Source organism: Cyrtonyx montezumae, unplaced genomic scaffold, assembly GCF_038088225.1.
Source record: "Cyrtonyx montezumae isolate F1298 unplaced genomic scaffold, pur_monq_1.0 scaffold_17, whole genome shotgun sequence".
Taxonomy (NCBI): domain Eukaryota; kingdom Metazoa; phylum Chordata; class Aves; order Galliformes; family Odontophoridae; genus Cyrtonyx; species Cyrtonyx montezumae.
In genome coordinates this window covers 27,650,352-27,670,187 of record NW_027071903.1, presented here as the reverse complement: position 1 = coordinate 27,670,187, position 19,836 = coordinate 27,650,352, and the positions used below count along the sequence as shown (strand labels likewise).

At 38.3% G+C, this 19,836-nt stretch overlaps 1 protein-coding gene across 1 annotated transcript in view; it reads right to left on the bottom strand.

Moving 5' to 3' along the window:
• The window catches only part of ADAMTSL3 (ADAMTS like 3), a 173,382-nt gene that overhangs the window by 31,888 nt on the left and 121,658 nt on the right, over nt 1–19,836 (bottom strand). The window contains exons 11-18 of the mRNA XM_065733955.1: nt 19,333–19,383; nt 15,090–15,294; nt 14,101–14,248; nt 12,429–12,513; nt 8,993–9,279; nt 1,777–1,906; nt 924–1,116; nt 524–703 (exon numbers count right to left, since the gene is read on the bottom strand). Coding sequence (XP_065590027.1) covers nt 524–703; nt 924–1,116; nt 1,777–1,906; nt 8,993–9,279; nt 12,429–12,513; nt 14,101–14,248; nt 15,090–15,294; nt 19,333–19,383 — 1,279 coding nt within the window. The remainder of the gene's footprint in view (nt 1–523; nt 704–923; nt 1,117–1,776; nt 1,907–8,992; nt 9,280–12,428; nt 12,514–14,100; nt 14,249–15,089; nt 15,295–19,332; nt 19,384–19,836) is intronic.

Sequence of the window (19,836 nt, the reverse complement as noted above, 5' to 3'; positions counted from 1 at the left end):
TAAATAGCTAACTTGTTCCAGCAAGCAACTGAGGAACAATTAAAATGACATGACAGTATTTTTTTTTTTTTTTATGTCCAACCACGGGGAGAATGGAGCAATGCAATCCAGTATCTAAGAGTAAAATCTCAGTATGTTCTAGAGTCTGCATCAAGTCGCTCCATCCATCCTGCTAGTCTGTACTGCACAAACTTCTAATTGCATCTTCTAAATAGCCTTTATAAAATCTGTTTGAACAGAGAGTTACATTAAATGGGAAAGAAAGAGGAAGCATGACAGAATAAAACAAAGATTTGACTTTCTGAAGCCTTCTGTCTCAGCAACTCTAACACAGCTCTACAGGGCGGAAGTGAACAGTCTAGTTATAGGCAGCTCTATGCATAGTTTAGTCCAGATATATGTCTTGTGATACATTCTGCTACTCTGTGAATGTACTGCACCAATCACCCACTGTTCACCCAGATATCTTTACAGATAACATTGCAAGTGAAGATTCTGGTTCAGCCTTGTTGGGGCTGCTCACCTTGGACCATTCTCCTACAACCAGCTGTGGAGGACAGTCCACTTTTGCACATGATTTAGTAGTTGGCAATTTGGGTTCCTGGCAGGTGCCATCAGAGTGTTTCAGGAAACTTCCATCTGTCAGCAGCTGCTTACAGTACACTTTGCGGGTCTGAACCCCTCCTCCACAAGTACGGGAGCACTGAGAAGAAAAGAGCATAACATGTACACCTGCACATACATCTGTGCTTACACACATTTTATTTTTTTCCCTGGATTTACTTGTTCCATTGAAATTAATTGAAACTCTTCAATATCAAAGTTTAGGCACTACCTTCCATGTTATTCGAGCTAGAGAATTTCAAGTACCTAGACTTAGCAACACTGCTTACATTTAAATTCCTTCTCTAACCCAGTCATACCTGTTGCCATTCCTCAACATGCCAAACAGGGGGACAGTCAATCTGATTACAGGCTTGCAAAGAATGAGGCTTTTTGTCTTTGCAATCCTCAGCAGCAACAGTAGGTCCTCCTGGCTGCTGGCAGTACACATCTCTTGTCTGTATCCCAACTCCACAAGTTGCTGAGCATCGTCTCCACGGACCAGTTTGCCACCTGTTCCAAGAACACAGACATTTTTTTACTGAAAAAATAATGAAAAATCATACCCTAAAACAACTTAGCAAAAAGTAACTGAAGATATATTGATTGACAGATGGCCAAAACATCCTCTTAGTTTCACTGTAAGGCAAAATTATAACCTATATCTAAACTTTCTGAGAATAAAGAAGTGCAGAAGTTATTCACAATAAAGTAATAAAGACTTATGTCCAAGCAAATTTATTGGACTCTATAATTTACACGAAAAATGAACAGTTCTCATAAAAAAAACAGCCTATTGGCAACCTGCTATATATATATGTTTATAAATGTAAATACAAAAATAGGCCTTCCTTACATTTACAAAACTTTGTGTATTCATTTTCTACAATACAACCTGCTCCTATAAACTTCTCTTCTCTACATTTTGCAAGATGATGTTCCTGCAAAGGCAGTTTAGAAACAACATGCCAAAAGATCACTATGTCAGAGACCCATATGGATAAACAAGGCAATATGTATCAAAGATTCACATATGATCCTTCCAAGTGACCAAACTAGTTTGGTTTGCTTGAATTTCAATTGGTTGTGCTCTTTTCCTGGGATTTCCATACACATAAGAAACCTGTATGGGGATACAGAACTATAAGGGGATACAGTTACACAGACACATACCTTGGAGGACAAAGCTTCATATTGCAAGCATGAGTCATTGGTGGTGGTCTTTTGGAATTGTCACACAGGGTTTCATTGACAGCTTGCTTTGTATCTACATGCAGACACATTGCAATGGCTTCTTGTGTTCCTGGGAGGAAAACACTCATGAAACACTGAACACAGAAAAGATTTCTGAAAAGCTGACTCTCGAATAACACTCAGTGTAAAATCTCCAAACACTGATTTCAATTGAAGGGTTAAAAATGACCTCTCAAGTCAAAAAGAACACTGAGATAGTTTATAGAATTTAACGTTGAAATATGTTTCTGAATTGTATGTAGCATTTTGCTCCTGTGGTATTCAAAAGGCTTGATTTGGCACTCTAAATCTCTGGTAAACAAACAGAAAGCAGATTACACTCTCTTCACCACCAGATGTTGCATCTGTTTGATTTTATAATGGCCTCAAGCCAACTAATGGTTTGATTGCCAAAATCAAGGTACAAGTTATTCCTCACTTACCCTGACTTTTGTGAGCTAGAGACCTGCAAAAATAAAATAAATTTAAAAAAATGCAAAAAGCTCACAGAAGTAGTCAGGAGAATGTCTGACTGAACATAATTGCTCTGACAAGGGTCCTAAGAGGTGTGATAGTTTTGCTGAAGGCAGAAAATCTGACCCAGAGCTTTCCTCACTTGTGGCCAGCCTTGTGCACCTTCTGATCTGCAACTCTTACTAACTGGATCTTACTGTTTAAGCAGGAAAGATTACTCAGATTTTTATGGGTTGAAAAAGAAATGTAAGATAAGCTCGATGTAGAACAAGTCAGCATAGAGAATGCAGGTCCTGTGAATATTTTAAGTTAGTAATGAGACAATCATATAATTTCATATATCATACTATTTTGTACGAAGGCCTGTCTCAATTTCAAAGCTCTGTCATGCACATGAACAAGAAGACAGTTTGTGAAGAACTATGTGGATCCTGTGTACTCAGAATGTTCTAGGTAAGCAACAACAGTGATTGTAAACCAATAGAAGAGAAAATACTAAATACTGAAATTCACATTTTGTATCTTCCAGGTATAAATGTCATTGTTCAAAGAATTTTAATCCCTTTCATTCCTATCTTTCACTTATTCCCAGTGATTTTTAAGGGCACAAAGTTGCTTTCAGCAGCAAGTTTTATGTCTTCTTTTATGACCAGCTTTTAAGATTTCAAATAAGGTTGAATTTTAACCAGAAACTTTCACTAACAGCTTCATGTTATGTATGAAATTACCTCAAAACAGCATCACTATTGTTACACAAAAGCTACTAGTCTACTACAGTACTCCTGTATCTCTAACAACTGCATATCAAGAATGGTTTACCAACACTGTTGATCATTACTTATTCTGATTTCAGTGAACTCACTGGTACATTTAACATAAAATTTTGTGTCCGTGCCAATGGTCTGCATATTTCTGTCTTTTACAACACATTCATGAACACTGTCATTCTTTTCATAAAGCAGCCATTCCTCTACCTATAAGTAATTCTTAAGTACTGGAGCACATAAGCCAGTCCAGGTCACAATTCTTCTTTGGGACATTTGAATCAGTTCAACTATTTCAGACACTTTAGAATGTACAGACCAGCAGTGATTTTTCACAATAACATACTCCAGTTTCTTTCACACTCTCTTGTAGACCTCTAGATCCCCTCTGGGACTCATTTTCAGTTCAGAAAGATCTTGTTATATAAATGTTTTGACTGCATCTACAAAGTCATGAATTTTTATAGAACGGAAGACCTGACTTTAAAAGTGATTGACAACCAATTCCCTTCTACTATATCAAAGTATCAATAATTACATTAACATAAACCACACACGTTGAGTAAATCATATTTCACCCTCAGGGCTGAGAATAAGCCTTTAACAAATATCACATGGCAATAATACAGATGTGAATGTGACCAAGCAAGGCAAACCAACAAACAAGCATGTTTTCTAGAACCGTATTTTTTTATGGACTGATAACAAAGGGAATTAAATGTTTTCCGTCTATCTGATCAGCATGCACTTAACAAGAGCAGCATTCCTGTCTCATCACTTATACACAAAGTGCCCACCTGACAATCTGCAGGAGAGAAACAAAGATGTAGAAATTATGTTCTGTCAGAATGAGCCTATGAATGACATTACCAGACAAGCTATGAAGCATTCATCACACATCCCTATAATCTCAATTTTAGGTGAAAATCTACTCTATTCTATATATCTTTAACTTTGCTGATCTCACTGCATTCCTATGGGAAACCATACTCAGAGCTGATGGTGCTCTGGACCAGGTTGTGATAAGTAATATCTTCTTAATATCTTACACAAAGGTGGGGAATGAAATGGAAATCCTTTCAGACCATCTAAGTCAGCAGTAATCCCATGGGAACTTTATATCACCATGTTATAAAAACTAAGTTGGTCAGCCAAATGAACAAAAGCCATGTCATTCCAGGTGACTATAGCTTGCCACCTGGATTTCATTAAAACACTTCTGCCTTGCAGCATTACCTACCTAGCTTTCTTTGTGTTACCAGAAGAAAACCTTGATATGCTGTCTATCTTCCATTTGACTGAACTACAGGGCAGCAGTAGGGATTACTCCTCACAGAGGTCTTATTTCAAGGAAAATGGCATCCTGTTTTGATGTGGTTAGCACAAAGCAGATATTGTAGAGCTGTTAAAACATACCACAGACCTCCCTTCCTGTTCCTCAGTTTGCGGTTTAAGGACACTATTCAATAAGTAACTACACTTAACTGATGCAATACTTGCTTGAACTTAACTGTCAAAACATCTCAAAAGTTAATCTGATTTCTCACCCTCAACTTTAATTTCATATTAGTTGGGAACTTCAATCGTGGATAAATTTCTTATTCTATGTAAATTGGAAAATGGAAAGATCTATTATTCAAACAAGCAAAGTTTCATATGTATGACTTTCTTGGATTATAATATAAACATAGTAGATAATTTAACTAAAATATTATGTATGCAGCAGGGAGCACTAAGTATTTTTACAGTAATTTGATGCACTATTGTAGTAATTATCCTACAATTCAGTGAAATGGAGTATTTTCTATTTTAACCCAGCATTCAAACCACATTCATTTACATTCTTTTATAAGCTTTTCTGTGCAGTGAAATATATAGTGCATGAGAAAAAAAGTTCTCTGCCTTCTTTTAATAGTAAAAAGAAAATGGGGGTTCGAAAGTTGCTGTGCATGTAAGAGGGTGAACATCTTCAAGTCTGTGCCTTCAAGAGGAAGGACATTTATTTCTATTAGACAGTCTCATTTTGATGACTGCTTAGAAGTAGGAACTATCAACCTGAAAGCACTCAGAGGAAATTCCAAATCCTATGTGTGCTTAAGCCACTCTGCAAGTCTATTCACACTGGCAATGCTATTATACACGCCTTCTGTAAAATAGTAAACAGGTTTTGTAGTGGATGAAACTAGTCAAAGGAGTAACTAGTTACCAAATTGCCCACAACTTTATGGAAAATGCTCTCAGCTTTATTTGTGAGTCTCACAACAATTGTTTTTCCTAAAACTCTTACAGATGGCTTGAATCCATTACTTTTCTAAGAATCTCAGGTTTCTTACAAATCAAACAGTAAACTTCTGGCCATTATGGTCCAGACAAGAGCCCAAAAGCACAGACTGACTGCACCATAAAGGTTCCAAAGCCACAAGATACAGAGGAAAAAAAACAAAAAGGAAATGCTGATGTATTAATTTTGAATCTCGTTGTTTTTTAAGCCAGTATAATGACTTCTGGGGTCTTGAATCATTTTTGAAGCATTTGAAATATGAATAATAGTAATTACATTAAATTAACAGAATTTACCTCTTGTAAAGAGGCATTTTTATGCCTCTGTGTTTATTGTAAAAGCATTTTCAGAGCAGAGATCCAGGAAGTGTTTGATTATTTTTTAAGTGGAGAACATCTCGATAAAATGTTGTAATTAAATGATTTAAAAAAAAATAAAAAAAATTGCTACTTACATGAAAAACTCCTACTCTTACCAAGCATACTCAATCTGATAACAACTGTTGCTTCTTACTGACAATATTATGAAAGTTAAACCTGTGCTTATGTTGAGGCCTCTGGTATCAGGACCAAATTAGTTCATACTGAGACAAAAAAAAATAAAGATATGGAAAAATGAGGGCAAATCCTCAGATCCCCAAGCAACTTCTACTACAAAGTTTCTACTTGTACTACTACTCCTCATTGTCTTTGGTGCCAGAGCACAATGCTGGCTTATTTTCAGCTTGCAATTTCTTCAAGTACTGAAGCTTTCAGGATGATTACAGAGTTTCCTACAGATGTTACAGGTGATATCTGCCTCATGACAAATTAACATGGACAACTTTTTTTTGTATTTATAGAAAGAATGAAAGAAGAAACAATTAGGACAGCAGTCATAACACAATGCAGCAGTCCTCAAAGGTAGTAAGATTTATGGCATTCAGTTTGCTACTTGACAAGCACATAGATTTGATGCAGAAAATACAACAACCAAAGTCTCATGTTGGCTATGTTCTATAACCTAGTGAGTAGGAAATTGGAAAGTAACCATCATGTCTGATAATAAGCTGCAGATTGATCTCTCTCTGTAATCCTAATGCCTCAAAAACAACGTTACCATCTGCATTTTTACATTTGCTTTGGAGAGGGGCCAGAGGAGAATTTATATTAAAGGCCTAGTCTGCATGAAGATATAAATAAGAAAACTATTCTTTACATAAATAAAAATAAAAAGGTGCAAGTGACAAGCAGTGAAACAGATTCAGTCCTTACTCGAGCAGTGGCTACACGCCTTGCAGCCTACCTGGACCCTGCAGATTCTTCCCTCATTTAGAGAGGTGCAAGCCACAATGAAGAGAGGGAAGTTCCGAGGGCACAGAAATCCACAGGAATTTATTTTAATTGCCACTGCTAGATAGATATTAGAGAAAAAGTACCTAATATACTGGGATCTTCAAACTCAGATAACATTCCTTTTTTTAACAGAAGAGTTCATCTAATTGAAATGAGATTTGAACATAAAACTTAGCAGAAAGGGATCTGATCTTTTGAACTACACAATGGAAAAAAGAGTAGACAGTGAGATCATTAGTTAGTGTGCTGCAATAAGCTGGAAACAGAAGAGATGTCTGGTTTCCTTAAAACTACTTATCGGCAGGTAATTTTCGGTCTGTTTGAAAGTGTCTGCCAAGGCAGCAAGAGAACTAGAACTGATAGAAGGAAGAAAATCTGTATTACCTAACTAGCATAACAGCACAGGACTTCTGAAGCTGTTCATTGATAAAGCATCCTGACAACTTCCCACATTTCCCAGAAGCAGCACATAAGAAAAATGTCTAGACATAGTACCAGTGATACCACAGAAGTCTTGAGAACACAAAAAGACATTAACTTTCAAACTTCTATAATGAAGTATTGTTACAAAAAGACAAGTATAAGTTATTCTTATTTCACATCAAACAAACAGTTAGAATATTATAAGCACCTACAAGAAAATTCTGGGTCAGGCAACCTCACGAATTCATGGGAGGACCAGAAGCTGACAGCCAAATCCACACTCAGCTCCACCAGGAGCAAAATAAAGCCAGATGTGTTTCTGTTAACCAGTCATTCTGAAGTTCCTTTGTGCTGGCAAATGAGTCTACTGTCTTCAGGAAATTCTCCTTAAATTACCTTTAGATTGCACTCCACATGCAATTTGTTCTGCCTCTGCTTTTGCATGGACAAATTCATATGTGAAGACACTAACAATGCAAATGTGCACATGCAATGACAGGTAAAGATCAGAAATTATTTCAGCTGAACTTCTACTGATCTCTAAAGTAAAAATAAAATGGAGGATATCAAATGCCTCTGAGAAAGACAGTGGCTAAAAAGCAGGAAAATAAATTCAAAGATGGCAATGAAATAATTTTACACTACAAAAAATTTGTCAAGAGATTAAAAAAAAGCAAAATTTAGTAGCAGGGAAAACCCTGTTTCTGCTTTAGAGCATGATTCCTCATCTCTAAAAACAATTTCCTCAAAATGAGGAGATAGAGACAGTAGTTGTTGTAATCATGCCATGTTTTTTAAGTTAATACTTGGACTATACCCTTGCTGTTATCATGTATACTGAAGGCAATGGAATAAATGTATACATCATCTTTTGCGATGGCACGTGCTGCTATTCCCATGAATCAATATTACCAGTGTTAAACGATTAAGAAGGCAGTCACCATCCTGCTGATAGTACTCAGGGGCATCCCTTCCAAATTCCATTTTCAAGTTTTGAACTGGTGAATAATACAAAGGCAGGCTGCTTTCTATGAGCTCTAAACTGGGCTCTCTGCTTCCAATTGTAGTTGCTCTCCCCTTTCCTACATGCTTTATTTCTGCTATGGGTACAACTGTCTTCACTTCCCACTGATGTCATCGTTCCTGTCATATATAGGTGTGTTCATAATTCCACTGCCTCCACTTAACACTTCATAACTCACTTCTGTGTTCAGTTCCAAAGTACAGTATGTAGTAGCAACACCAGCAACCTTGTCTAGTTACATGTACTTCGGACAACAGGGAGATTCAATTACATCCAAAAAGGAATGTGTATAACTACTTGAAGACAGATGTATGGCATGAAATCCTATAGAGTTATACAATGTACCAAGACCTAACAAACTCCTCTTCAATCTCCAGGCCAGTCAGATGGAAAGCAAAATTTTCTCTGATAATGTATAGAATTAATAATTTTGTATTCCTACTGTACTGCAGAAAACAGCAGCATTTTGGAAGATAAACAATTAATATGGAAATTTTACTTTTAAAATGATATGCTTTCAGTTCACAGGAAAAGAAAGGTTGGGTTTTTTTGCCCATCACTGATGCATTAAATACACTAGTACCACCAAATGTCTGTCAGCCTACATTCTCACAAGCTGCTGTAGCAAAAACTTCTCGTGTCTTACTTAACCAAATAAAGCCTGATGCTTGGACACATTAAAAACACTCTATTAATAACCTAGGAAAAAAAATTAGAAGCCGAAGCTGCAAGTTTTCCTACATATCAGCATTATTAATTCAGATTAACACTAACATAAAACCTGTCAACTTCAAATAACAAATTATTGTAAGTCAGGATTAAAAAGAAAGGGGAAAAAAAGGTAAAATAAAAGTACCTCCAAGACATGTGGCTGAACAAGGAGTAAAGCCAATATACTCCCAGTCATAAATCACACTGCCATCTTCAGCACGTGAAAATTCTGGTGTATAGGGGACAGGATCGCTGTCACAGGATGCCTCGTGACATACTTGCTCTGTGGGGGGCTTCACATCTTCACACTCCTCTTCAGGTAGGTCCACCTCAGTCTGAGTAAATGAGAGAAGAATCCGGCACTTCACATCCCGCACCTGTATGCCACTGCCACATGTGGCACTGCATGGAGACCACGGCTCAGGAATAAACCTACAAATGATCACAGCACAAAAGAAATGTTTGCATTTAACTCTAGATTGTGTTCAGGTATGCCCAGGTAAAACACGGTGAAAACATTACATGCAGATACAACATAATATGTAAGGCTATCTGGTGATTCAAATGATTGCATTATGGAATATGGTATTAAGTGTTTCACCTTTCACCCATCCCAAACAATTCCTCAAAATACAATAAAAAAGAAGAAAGTAGGAAAAGAGAAGAAAGAAGGCAGAAACTTTTCTAAAACTCCCAACTACTTCTTGTTAGTATAAATAGAGGTAGAATCAAATAGAAGAAAGGAGAACAGATCAATAGGTTAATTGCTTAAGGCTATTCTAACACAGTATATGGGGGAGTCACTTACAGGATTCCTGGGACATACTCCAAGACAAACTGTCTTCCACAGAAGAAAAGCTTAGCTATGCTTCGTAACTCTGACAGACGTTGTAAGTTAAATGGCTATTGCTTAAGCAGAAGCTAAAAAACTTCACTACATTAAAAAGATAAAAAAGTTGAAATATATCATTTCAAATCTTCCTTTAATAACTGCAATATTCTTATTAGCTCTCACCTATAACTGACAGACATCAGGTAAGGGGCCAATATCCCTGGCTCCTTCTGAAACCAAGAGAAAAAGTGCTTGTCACATCACAAGACTTGCCATCTTTGATGTACAAGATCAGATTGTAGTTTATTGGAAGAGTACTGATGGTTTTGTCTTTCAGTGCTAAAAATTTTGCAAATATCATGCCAGTGCAACCTAGAGGCTTGTTGAGTTCAAGGACAGCACTAGCAGGTGCTTTGGATAACAAACTTAAAGTGAACAACTGTGGAAAAAGATGGAAAGAAAGGCTTTCTTTTACTCCAGCAGAAAAAATCAGCTTAGCTCTAAAACTGAAGATCTCACAGTCTTCCCAGACACAGCCATGCAAACTAACTGGGGTAGCCATGTAAGTGAAATACTTCAGTGTGTGCCTTATTCTAAGCATATCTGTCAATCTTCTCAAGTCAGCAGAACTGTGAGGTGTTCAGAGTTAAACTTGTGCTTAAGGACTTGATTGGATCGAGGACGCTGTGCAAAGGCTTACAGAATTCTGACTTCTCTCTCAAAAAATGACCGTTGGTGTCTTCTGAAAAAAGTCCAAGTCCAAGTATTCACATAACCAACCTGAAATATAAATCTGATTGACATTTATCATTCCAAAGACTTTTTTTTTTTGTGTGTTTTAAACCTACCTAGAAGTTGGCAGTATGAAAGTAGGTGACTTTTCTTAGGAAAAAGTGCAACCAGAAATGAGTGTTTTGTGTAACGGCAGTTGAGTGCTTTAAGACACTCCAGAAATAATGCATGATGTGTCATTCTCAATTTCTGTACAGCTGAGAGACAATTCTGAGCTGCAGCAACACCTTTATTCAGCATCCAGTTGCGGAGCTCCGCGCCTCTGCCGCTCCCCAGCACAGCATTAACTCCTGAGCCGCTGCGTGACGCTCTGAGGAGGAACACCGCCATCAAAGCCACAACGAAGTCAGATGCTTCTGGGGTCATCTGAACAGGCATAACTGATACAGAAAGGATAGGAGCACTTAGGGCAGTTACAACTGCCGGAGTTGGGTGGAAAGACGGCTGCTTCCAACGGTCTTGTAACCGTCGGAAGCAAGGTCAGGCCGAAGCTCGGTGCCATGGTAACGAGCCCTAACAATCAACAAACAGACGCTTCTGCCGAGTGCGCTGGCTGCCGCTGGCTCCGAAAGAGAGGAGTGTCTACCGAAAACCTGCTTTGCCACTGCTGAGAGTGACAGGCTACGCTGCACAACGTACAGCAGCCGTCTCAGAGCACGGACAGTAAGAAATACTTTGCAATGTTAGGTTTGATGGAAGTAGGCTTCTCAGCCCAGCAAAGTGCAGGGAGAGTCATCCTCCAGCCTGCACCGGACTTCCTGATGAGAGAGACCGCTCTGAGTTTAGGCACAGTGGAAGATGACATTGATGAGCTGTGCTTACGCACTGCACGGCTGAGCCTTGAATCCAATCGGACGTACATTAGAGATGGATGGAAAAGTTCTTCATTAACCAGCGTAAAGAGGAAAATGGAGGCCTCACTGTGCTGTGCTCCAGCCCCAAGCTTGGCTGCCAAACAGCAAAACATTGAAGAAAGCTGTGAGACACACAGGCCCAAAAGAAGCAAAAAGGAGAGCTTCCAACCTGAGTCTCTGCTGCAGAAACATGCTGAGTGTGAGAAACCATCGGGGAAAGTTAAATGTAAAACAAAGCATTTGGAAGCGCGGAACAAGAGAAAGAGGTATCTCTGGACAATGAATGATAATGTCGTGGTACCAAGGAAGATGATGAAGCTGACAGAGCCTCCTGACTCTGGTCTCTCATCTGACAAATCCTATCAGTGGAAGCCGCACAAGCAGCTGCAGCAGATCTCGCCGATCCCCCAGCCTGCTGTGCTGCAGGTGGACAGGCCCCACCAGCTCATGCCACCCAGGGCCTTGTCCATCCCTGCTGACATGAATGCAGGTGAGACCCTGCTGCAGTGGGCGACTCTCCTGGGCGACACAAAATTGGTTTTGTATTGCCTGCAAACTGCCATCTGCGACATTAACCACCAGGACAACATGGGTTATTCTGCCCTGCACAAGATGCTGTTAGCTGTCTGACAACTGTGCAGCTTCTCCTTGAGTATGGGACTGATGTGAACTGCAGCGCTCAAGGTGGAATCAGACCAATCCGTAACGTAGTACAAAAGGATTACTTAGACATCTTCTGCCTGCTACTGTCCTACAGTGCTGGCCCAATGCTTCCAACACACTTGGGGAGAACCATTTCCGATGGCCCAGAACAAGAAGATGAAGACCTTCCTTGCAAAATATTTAACCGACATGCAGGGTCAAAGTGTTAATGAGTTGGAACTGTTGCAGGATATCTACAGCAGCTCTCTATCACAAGTCTGAATGTGACATCGTGGCAAATCCCCATGGCCCAGATGAGAAAGATGATGACGGCCTTAGTGACATAACACAACTCATCTCCAAGTTGGGACAAATGTCAGAGCAAACTGCAGAGCAACAGTCAGTCCAGATGATCTGCACAACATGCTAGAAACATTCACTCCAACAGACAATGTACTTACTTTGGCTCTTCTGAGACTGCTCTGGTCTCTTCCATTTCATGCGCCTGTTTAAACCACGGTGATTTTGCTTCCACAGGACTTTTTTCTGGTGGAGAAAAAGTAAACAACACCAGGCAATTCCTCCAAAACCAGGGTAGAAAACAGATGTTAACATTATATTCCTTAGAACCTTTGACTTTAGATTGCTTATTGTTCTGTTTATTCAGCGTTAATAATATAGCTCATAATGAAACATTATTGGGAAATTTCCATCCTGTCACTGCTTTTTATTGAGAGGTTACCAGTAATCTGATTTTAATTCCTAATTAATCTTTGATTTCTTCTCTATATCTTCCCCAGGTTTGAACATTTTATATTTGATTGTAGTTTATCTTTTAGTGTAATGGATCACCACCATAGTCTAAGTTTATAGCTGAACCAATAAGAATGTTTATAAGCCATAGCAAAGTAAAAATATATTGTTCTCCAGATGGACCATCTTTATTAGAAGATTTTCATTTTGCTAATCAAGTTAGTTAGCTTTACGAAAAATATTCAGTGTATATTTAAAATTTTATTTATTATAATAAATAAAATATAAATAAATCATTATATAAATATACAATAAATAAATAAATAAATAGCAATATTATATAAATATAATAGATTTATATATATATTATATATTATTTATATATAATAAATAAGATATTATATAGATAATAAATAAATAAAATGTTATGTAAGTATAATATTTTTATAAATAAAATTTATTATAAAAAAAAATCTAGGTAATTTTATCTGTCTACATATCTTGCATTTCTGTGATGCTTTTTCTTGGGGCAACATTAGACACTTGAGGATACCTGCCTCCAAACCCAAATAAAATCCCAGAAAGTTCTTTTATTTTCAGAGGTGATTTCCACCTCATTGTTTAACCCTGAATTGTTCATGCTTGACGAGTAGTTTAGAGTCTGAAGACATCCCAAAGAGAAACATTAAGCTGTCTGCAGATAATTTTCACTCTTTCTGAATAAATCTTTATGGTGAATGTTTGAAACATAATCTTTGAAATAAAACCTGAAAAGAACAAAAGTAGCACCAACTGAAATTTTCTGGGCACAGAGGGACAGAAATGAGTGAAGGATAAAACATATTACTTCCTCCCAATCTCCCCATCTTTGTTTTTCCTTTCACCTTCACATCTACTTTTCTACATCGTACCTACTCTTTTGGAGAATATTTGTCAATTTACATAATTGTTACCAACATTTGAAATATACAAAAAATATTGATAACTTAATGAACTGAAGAGGTCCACAGAGAAGACTGATAATATTAATAAGATGCAAATGAACAGCATCCCAGTTGATACATGCAAGCATCATTCCCATTTCAAGTTACTGAACGACTCTTCCTTACCATCTTGCAGATGTTAATCCTAGTTTTCCCAGTCTGACTGAGTTGTATAGATCTAGTTAACATGTTCACCTCATGTCTGTCCGCCACATTATCAGCAAATATCAGGAGGACACTTCTCCCAGCACCAATAATTAAAACACTTGTTTCTGCCAAGACTAAAATAAGTCCCAGTAAATTCCAGCTTCTAGCATTTCTGAGCCATTACTAGGGACTTTTAATTCCCTTAACAAAAATGTAAAACAATAACAGACTCAGGCCAAGTTCCACTTACCTCTTGGCTTGTAACACGGTATTGGCACAATGCACTCTTCTTTAATGTGTAGTTTAAGTTGTGGATTACAGCCACCAACATGCTGTCCACGGTGGTCAATGCACAGCACTACACGGTAACGTAAGCCTCGGCCACATGTCACTGTGCACTGCAGGAGACAATGCAACCGTCTCATTCTTTCTTTTACTGTATTTACAAATATCGATAAAAAGCAAGTTGGAAATATTGATGACATGTTTCCCAAAGTCTTTCCAGAATTAATCAGAAATCAGAGATGTGCCTATCATTTTTAGGTAAATAAAGAGAAGAATGATGCTTGAAAAAAAGCCAATTTTTGGATACTTTCCAAGTGACCTCTTGAGGTTTTGTAAAGCTTATCTGATAGGCAACAGTCTAAACCAGAGGATTTTGTGTACTGAGAATATGCACTCAGAGTGGACATTTTCAGTTTAAACTGGGTCAGACGTGCTGTGAGAACTGTTTCTACACTGCTACGAGTCAGTGATGTCATCTGGATGAACTAAGAGATTAGAGAAGTGTTGACCTATCTGACTATCAGATAACTACAGCCACGATGAGTTGGCTCTGTGTTCTTGTAACTATAATGAAAGGTAAGAATGCAGGAAAATCTTCCTTGCAGACACATCAGACACATCAGCCTTTGGCCCTTACATGGAATGAAAGATTATATTTATCAAGAGCTGAGAAACAAACAACCTGATTGCAAAGGGGTCTGACCCCTCACTCTAATTTCTCTTCTTTGTATATCAGGAATTAAGAAGCGTAAATAATTCAATACATATTTTTACCTACATAGACACATTTAACTTTAAAAAAATATATTATCAGGCCAAGTTAATTAAAACAAACATCCCAGCAAATTTTGCCCAGTAGGCCAGTACTCACAAATACATGATAACATGAGATCAGACACTTTTTTATTTTATTTTAAATAAAGGAACAATAGTTTAAAACACTTTTCAACTTACCTGAGACCATTCCATTGCCACCCATTTAGGACAGTCAAACAGATTGCAGGTCTGAATGACTTTGGGCTTAGGGGCATACATGCATTTCCATTCTTCCACTTGCAGAATCTCTCCATGTATGGTCTCCTCTACACACACAAAACTTCTCCTCTGAATGCCACCTCCGCAGGAAACTGAACATGCAGTCCAAGGGTTATGTTCCCACCTGGGAAAAGGACTAGTAGATTAAAAACAAGGCTATTTTTCATTCCACTAGCCTCTAAAGTGCAAAAAAACTTAATCTAATCTTAATGTTATTAAAACCCACTTACATTTTGTTCTTAATTCTCACCAGACATTTAATATAAATACATTGAATGACGGAGTTATATTGCATTTTTTTCAGACTTAAGTTCATGTGCAAAATGAAAAGACAAATAGAACAACAAATTGTAGTAAGCTTCACAAACATAACTAAAAATCTAATTCCCATGTTTATGCTAAACTTCCTAAATATACTGAGTTTGATAACTGGAATTATTTTCTTGCAGACAGTCTACTGTGGGAATGTTGCCTTAGGACTTATCAAGCTCCGAGGCTGGCTAAAACACTCCTGACCATGAAACCCTGGGGGAGATAATCAAGAAAGGAAAAAACAAGGGATGTGGTGAAGGATTATTGGGCTCCTCGTGGTCAGGCATTGCTTTGTTATGTGCACATTGATAAAAATTCACAAACACTTGCAGCTTAGCAGAACAGTTAACCAATGAACTGTTAGTGGAAAAGTACTGTCTGGAGGCACAAAGGTATAAGAGACCCTGTTCACAAAAAAAAAACCTTTCTCTTTGATTCCTTGACTGAACCCTGGCGTCCGTGTGGTCTCCCTGCCACAGCCTACATCACCCAAATAAAATATTTTTCACAGTTTATTTTATTTTCTTACAATTGTCAGAGACCATGAAGCTTAGGCACTTGAGATTATACAAAGACAGGAAAGACTGCGCTGACTGAGGATGCTGTTACCCACAGTTACTCACTGCTGCCCCACACTGATTCAGACTACTCTTAAAAATCTGTTCATGAAAGAGTTTTTGGGGAACTCTAATACTTGCTTTGGGAAAAATCAGGTATTTAAATTTAAACTGCCTTCATCCTTAAGGACCCTGAAGAAATTAAGTAGTGATAGATACACTTGGCTGGTCATTCACTACTGCAGTTCTGCAGTTTTCCACCTACATTAAACTCACACTGGATGGGTTGGTTTTCAGTCTTTTCAATTTGCTTCAAGCAAAAGGCAACTATTCAAGCATTTCAGCCACTCCTGGTGACCTACCTGATTTCCTGAAGCAAGAGATACAGAGATTAAGGAAAACCACAAAGCCCTGTCAACCAGTAGAGCTAGCAGCTTCCAACACAGGGATGATATACAAACTGGTGGGAAATAATGTCTTTAAAAGGAACATTTACCCATGGTCTTAACCAGCAGAGATGGAAAGCGGGAAAGGGAAAGCGGGAAAGGGAAAGCGGGAAAGGGAAAGCGGGAAAGGGAAAGCGGGAAAGGGAAAGTGGGAAAGGGAAAGCGGGAAAGGGAAAGCGGGAAAGGGAAAGCGGGAAAGGGAAAGCGGGAAAGGGAAAGAGGGAAAGGGAAAGAGGAAAGAAAAAGGGAAAATGAGGAAAAGCCATGAACTAAAGAGCAATTAACTGTTCGATGAATTAGCAGCTCATGGATTTATATGTACAAGGCTCACTGTGCTATATGTAATACTAGCCTCACAAGTGTTTATAGCATAAAGTTTTACAGTTGTTTTTCTTTATCTCATCAGTTTCGAACACACTCCAGATCCCTTACTCCCATAAGCATTTTCAAGATGGAGTGAGGTCCATGGCTACTGAGGAAAGGGGGGTCTTAGGCAGTCAAGGAGATGCTTTCCAGAACCCACAGCTGTCAAGGGATTCTCAACAGTCCAACAAGTCTGAAATAAATGGAGGCATTCCAAAACCTTTAAAAGAAAATTTTCATCCTGGGAAATTTTTCTATTTATTTCAAAAGAATTCTCCATCTGTAAAAATATTTCAATGGGACATTTACAATTCTAGCCTCAGGAGAACTCTTTCAAGATCCTGTGGTGTGCACCATGACTTTCCCACAACTTCCTCGTGTGAATGGGCAAGTAGTGGTAAATGCCACAGGACTGCAGAGCAGCCCTGCAGATGGCCCTTGTGTTATGGAGGAGGTGTGATGTACAACTGCTGGTTGAGGTGGGGGAGTCTGTACAGCTTTACTCAAGCATATCTACAACACTGATTTTCTGCCTGCTTTGCAAGAACAGTTTCGGGTTAGCATGTGAACAGGTAAGAAAAAAGAAAGCAGAACAGCAGACAAAAACCAGCAGAACTGAGACAGATTAATCCACAGCAATTACTTTACAGGCATCAACATGGAGAAGGAACACCTCACCACACTGAAGCAACACTAATATCCGCACTGGACCAGACTGGACCTCACTGATGCAAGTATTTCAAAAATTCCAGGAAGAAGAGGTGCCTTTCCACCTCTGATGTATTTCCTCATGTGCCTTCCCAGTGGAAGGCACACAGTGAATTAGCTTGTCCTATTTTTAATCTTTCCATCCTGATGGGAGCAACTCTAAGCCCAGCCTGGCCATCTGCTTCCATCTTACAGTTCTTACTCCTGAACATCCCACAGAAAGACACCTTCTGGTGGTACACATGGAGGTGCTGAAATGAAGCAAACCTTTGTCTGTAGTTCTTGATGTTTGAGATAAGGGAACCTGCCCACAGCTTTATCACAGGCATCTCACCACAGTGTCATGCAAACATGCTGAGCACAGTAAAGCACAGAAACAGGATTAAATTTCTCTTCCAGCCTGTCTCCTAGTTGAACGGTTCAAAAGATGACATACTCATGAAAATAAATTGTGCTGACTTCCAGAGGAGATCTGAACAAAAAGGAACTGAGAGACTAATTGGCAGAAGAAATGGAAGGAGGGAGATACAGAACAATTACAGAACTTCAGATGACAAAGATGTAAATGAAAAAAATTTAAATTGGTGTATGAAAGCCAGAGTACATCACAGGAGAGCTGATCCACAGCAAGTGTAAATTGTTACAGAAATAAACTTTGACCGTTTATACCAGCTGTAATCAGTAGCTCCACTGAGCCATGGAAGTCTATGATGTCATTCTTATTACTTCATATCTTTAGTCATTTAGAAAAATATACCTTATTCATTTCACTGCATTCTAAAGCAGAAATTCAGTTGGGATAAATATACATCTAAGTCCACTGACTATAATTCTTGATGTTAGTTAAGTCTGGCTCAATGCTTGTTAGCACTGATGTCTTTATTTAAATGTACATTTAAACATTTCAGAGAAGACACAGTTATGTAATTGAAATAGATGAAAGAAGAAAAAAAAGAAAATGAATAAATAAAAGGCATTCATCTGTGCTCCCATATCTTAATTTTACTCAGTAGACAGACATTCAGACAACAGAGTATCTTTAAATTGACACGTCAACCTTGATGTCATTAAATAGAGCATAGGTCTAAGAAGTAAAAGAATCACAGAATCACAGAATTGTAGTGGTTGGAAGGGACCTCTAGAGATCATCTTGTCCAACCCCCCTGCCAAAGCAGCTCCTTAGCCCAGGTTGCACAGGTAGGTGTCCAGGAGGGTCTTCATTGTCTCCAGAGGAGACTCCACCACCTCTCTGAGCAGCCTGTGCCAGTGATCCATCACTGCACTGGGATGTTCCCAGGCACATTTGTGCAGTTCCTATGAATCAGTTTGTGACCATTTCCCTTTGTCCTATAACCACAGAATAGGATCTTTCAAGTGAAGGGAAAGTGAAGAGTCCTGTAACACAGGGAGACCAGTTGTATATGTGACTGTATTCACTGCATACATCTTCAGAACAAAAATCTTTCAGTAAAAGAATCCATACATGCATTTTAAAGGAGATGCTCTTTTCAGAAGTACAGCAAGAGAAGGATTAGGGGAACAACTCTTTGCTCAAATCTTTCAAGTTACTATTTTCAAGACTGTCAGATTAACTTCCTAACATTAAGCTAATCCCCCAAAGTGCAAGCTTCAAAACTGAAGTACAGGATTTTGTTATAAACTTGCTACTTACTGCAAAAAGCATCATAAGACAACATTCAATGACCTTAGTACTCAGTGAATTTACAGTCAAAATTGTGATAACACTGAAACGCATGCTGTTCTGATTGTACATACCGAGGAAGTGGCTGAAAGTGATCATATGGCATGATTTCTTTAAATCCATCACTGTCAAAAAATACATATTGTTGTATTATTTCTCATATACAAAACTGAACACCAACTACATACACACTTATACGTGATCATGCTTCAAGTAACTAATTCCCAGCGTGAAATGAGGGAATCTTACATTTACTGCACGTTACTTCCCTCAGCAGCCAACAATGACTTATATAATCTTAGATTTTCTGGAGAGAGATCAACTCACCATACAGTTTCTCCACTTAATTCCACCAAACAAAAAACAACAACAACAACAACAACAAAAAAAAACACCAAAAGAAGGAATGCTTCAGCAGAGAACTGTATTTTCAGTGATCCTATCTGTGCTACTTATTAACAAGAAATACTCACATACTTATATCTGTACTGAGGACCTCTGAGGATCGTGAGTAGCAGTGAAATAAATGCATTGTGGGATTAATTCTAGACAGGTCTGAATGGTGCTTAGGATCCTTC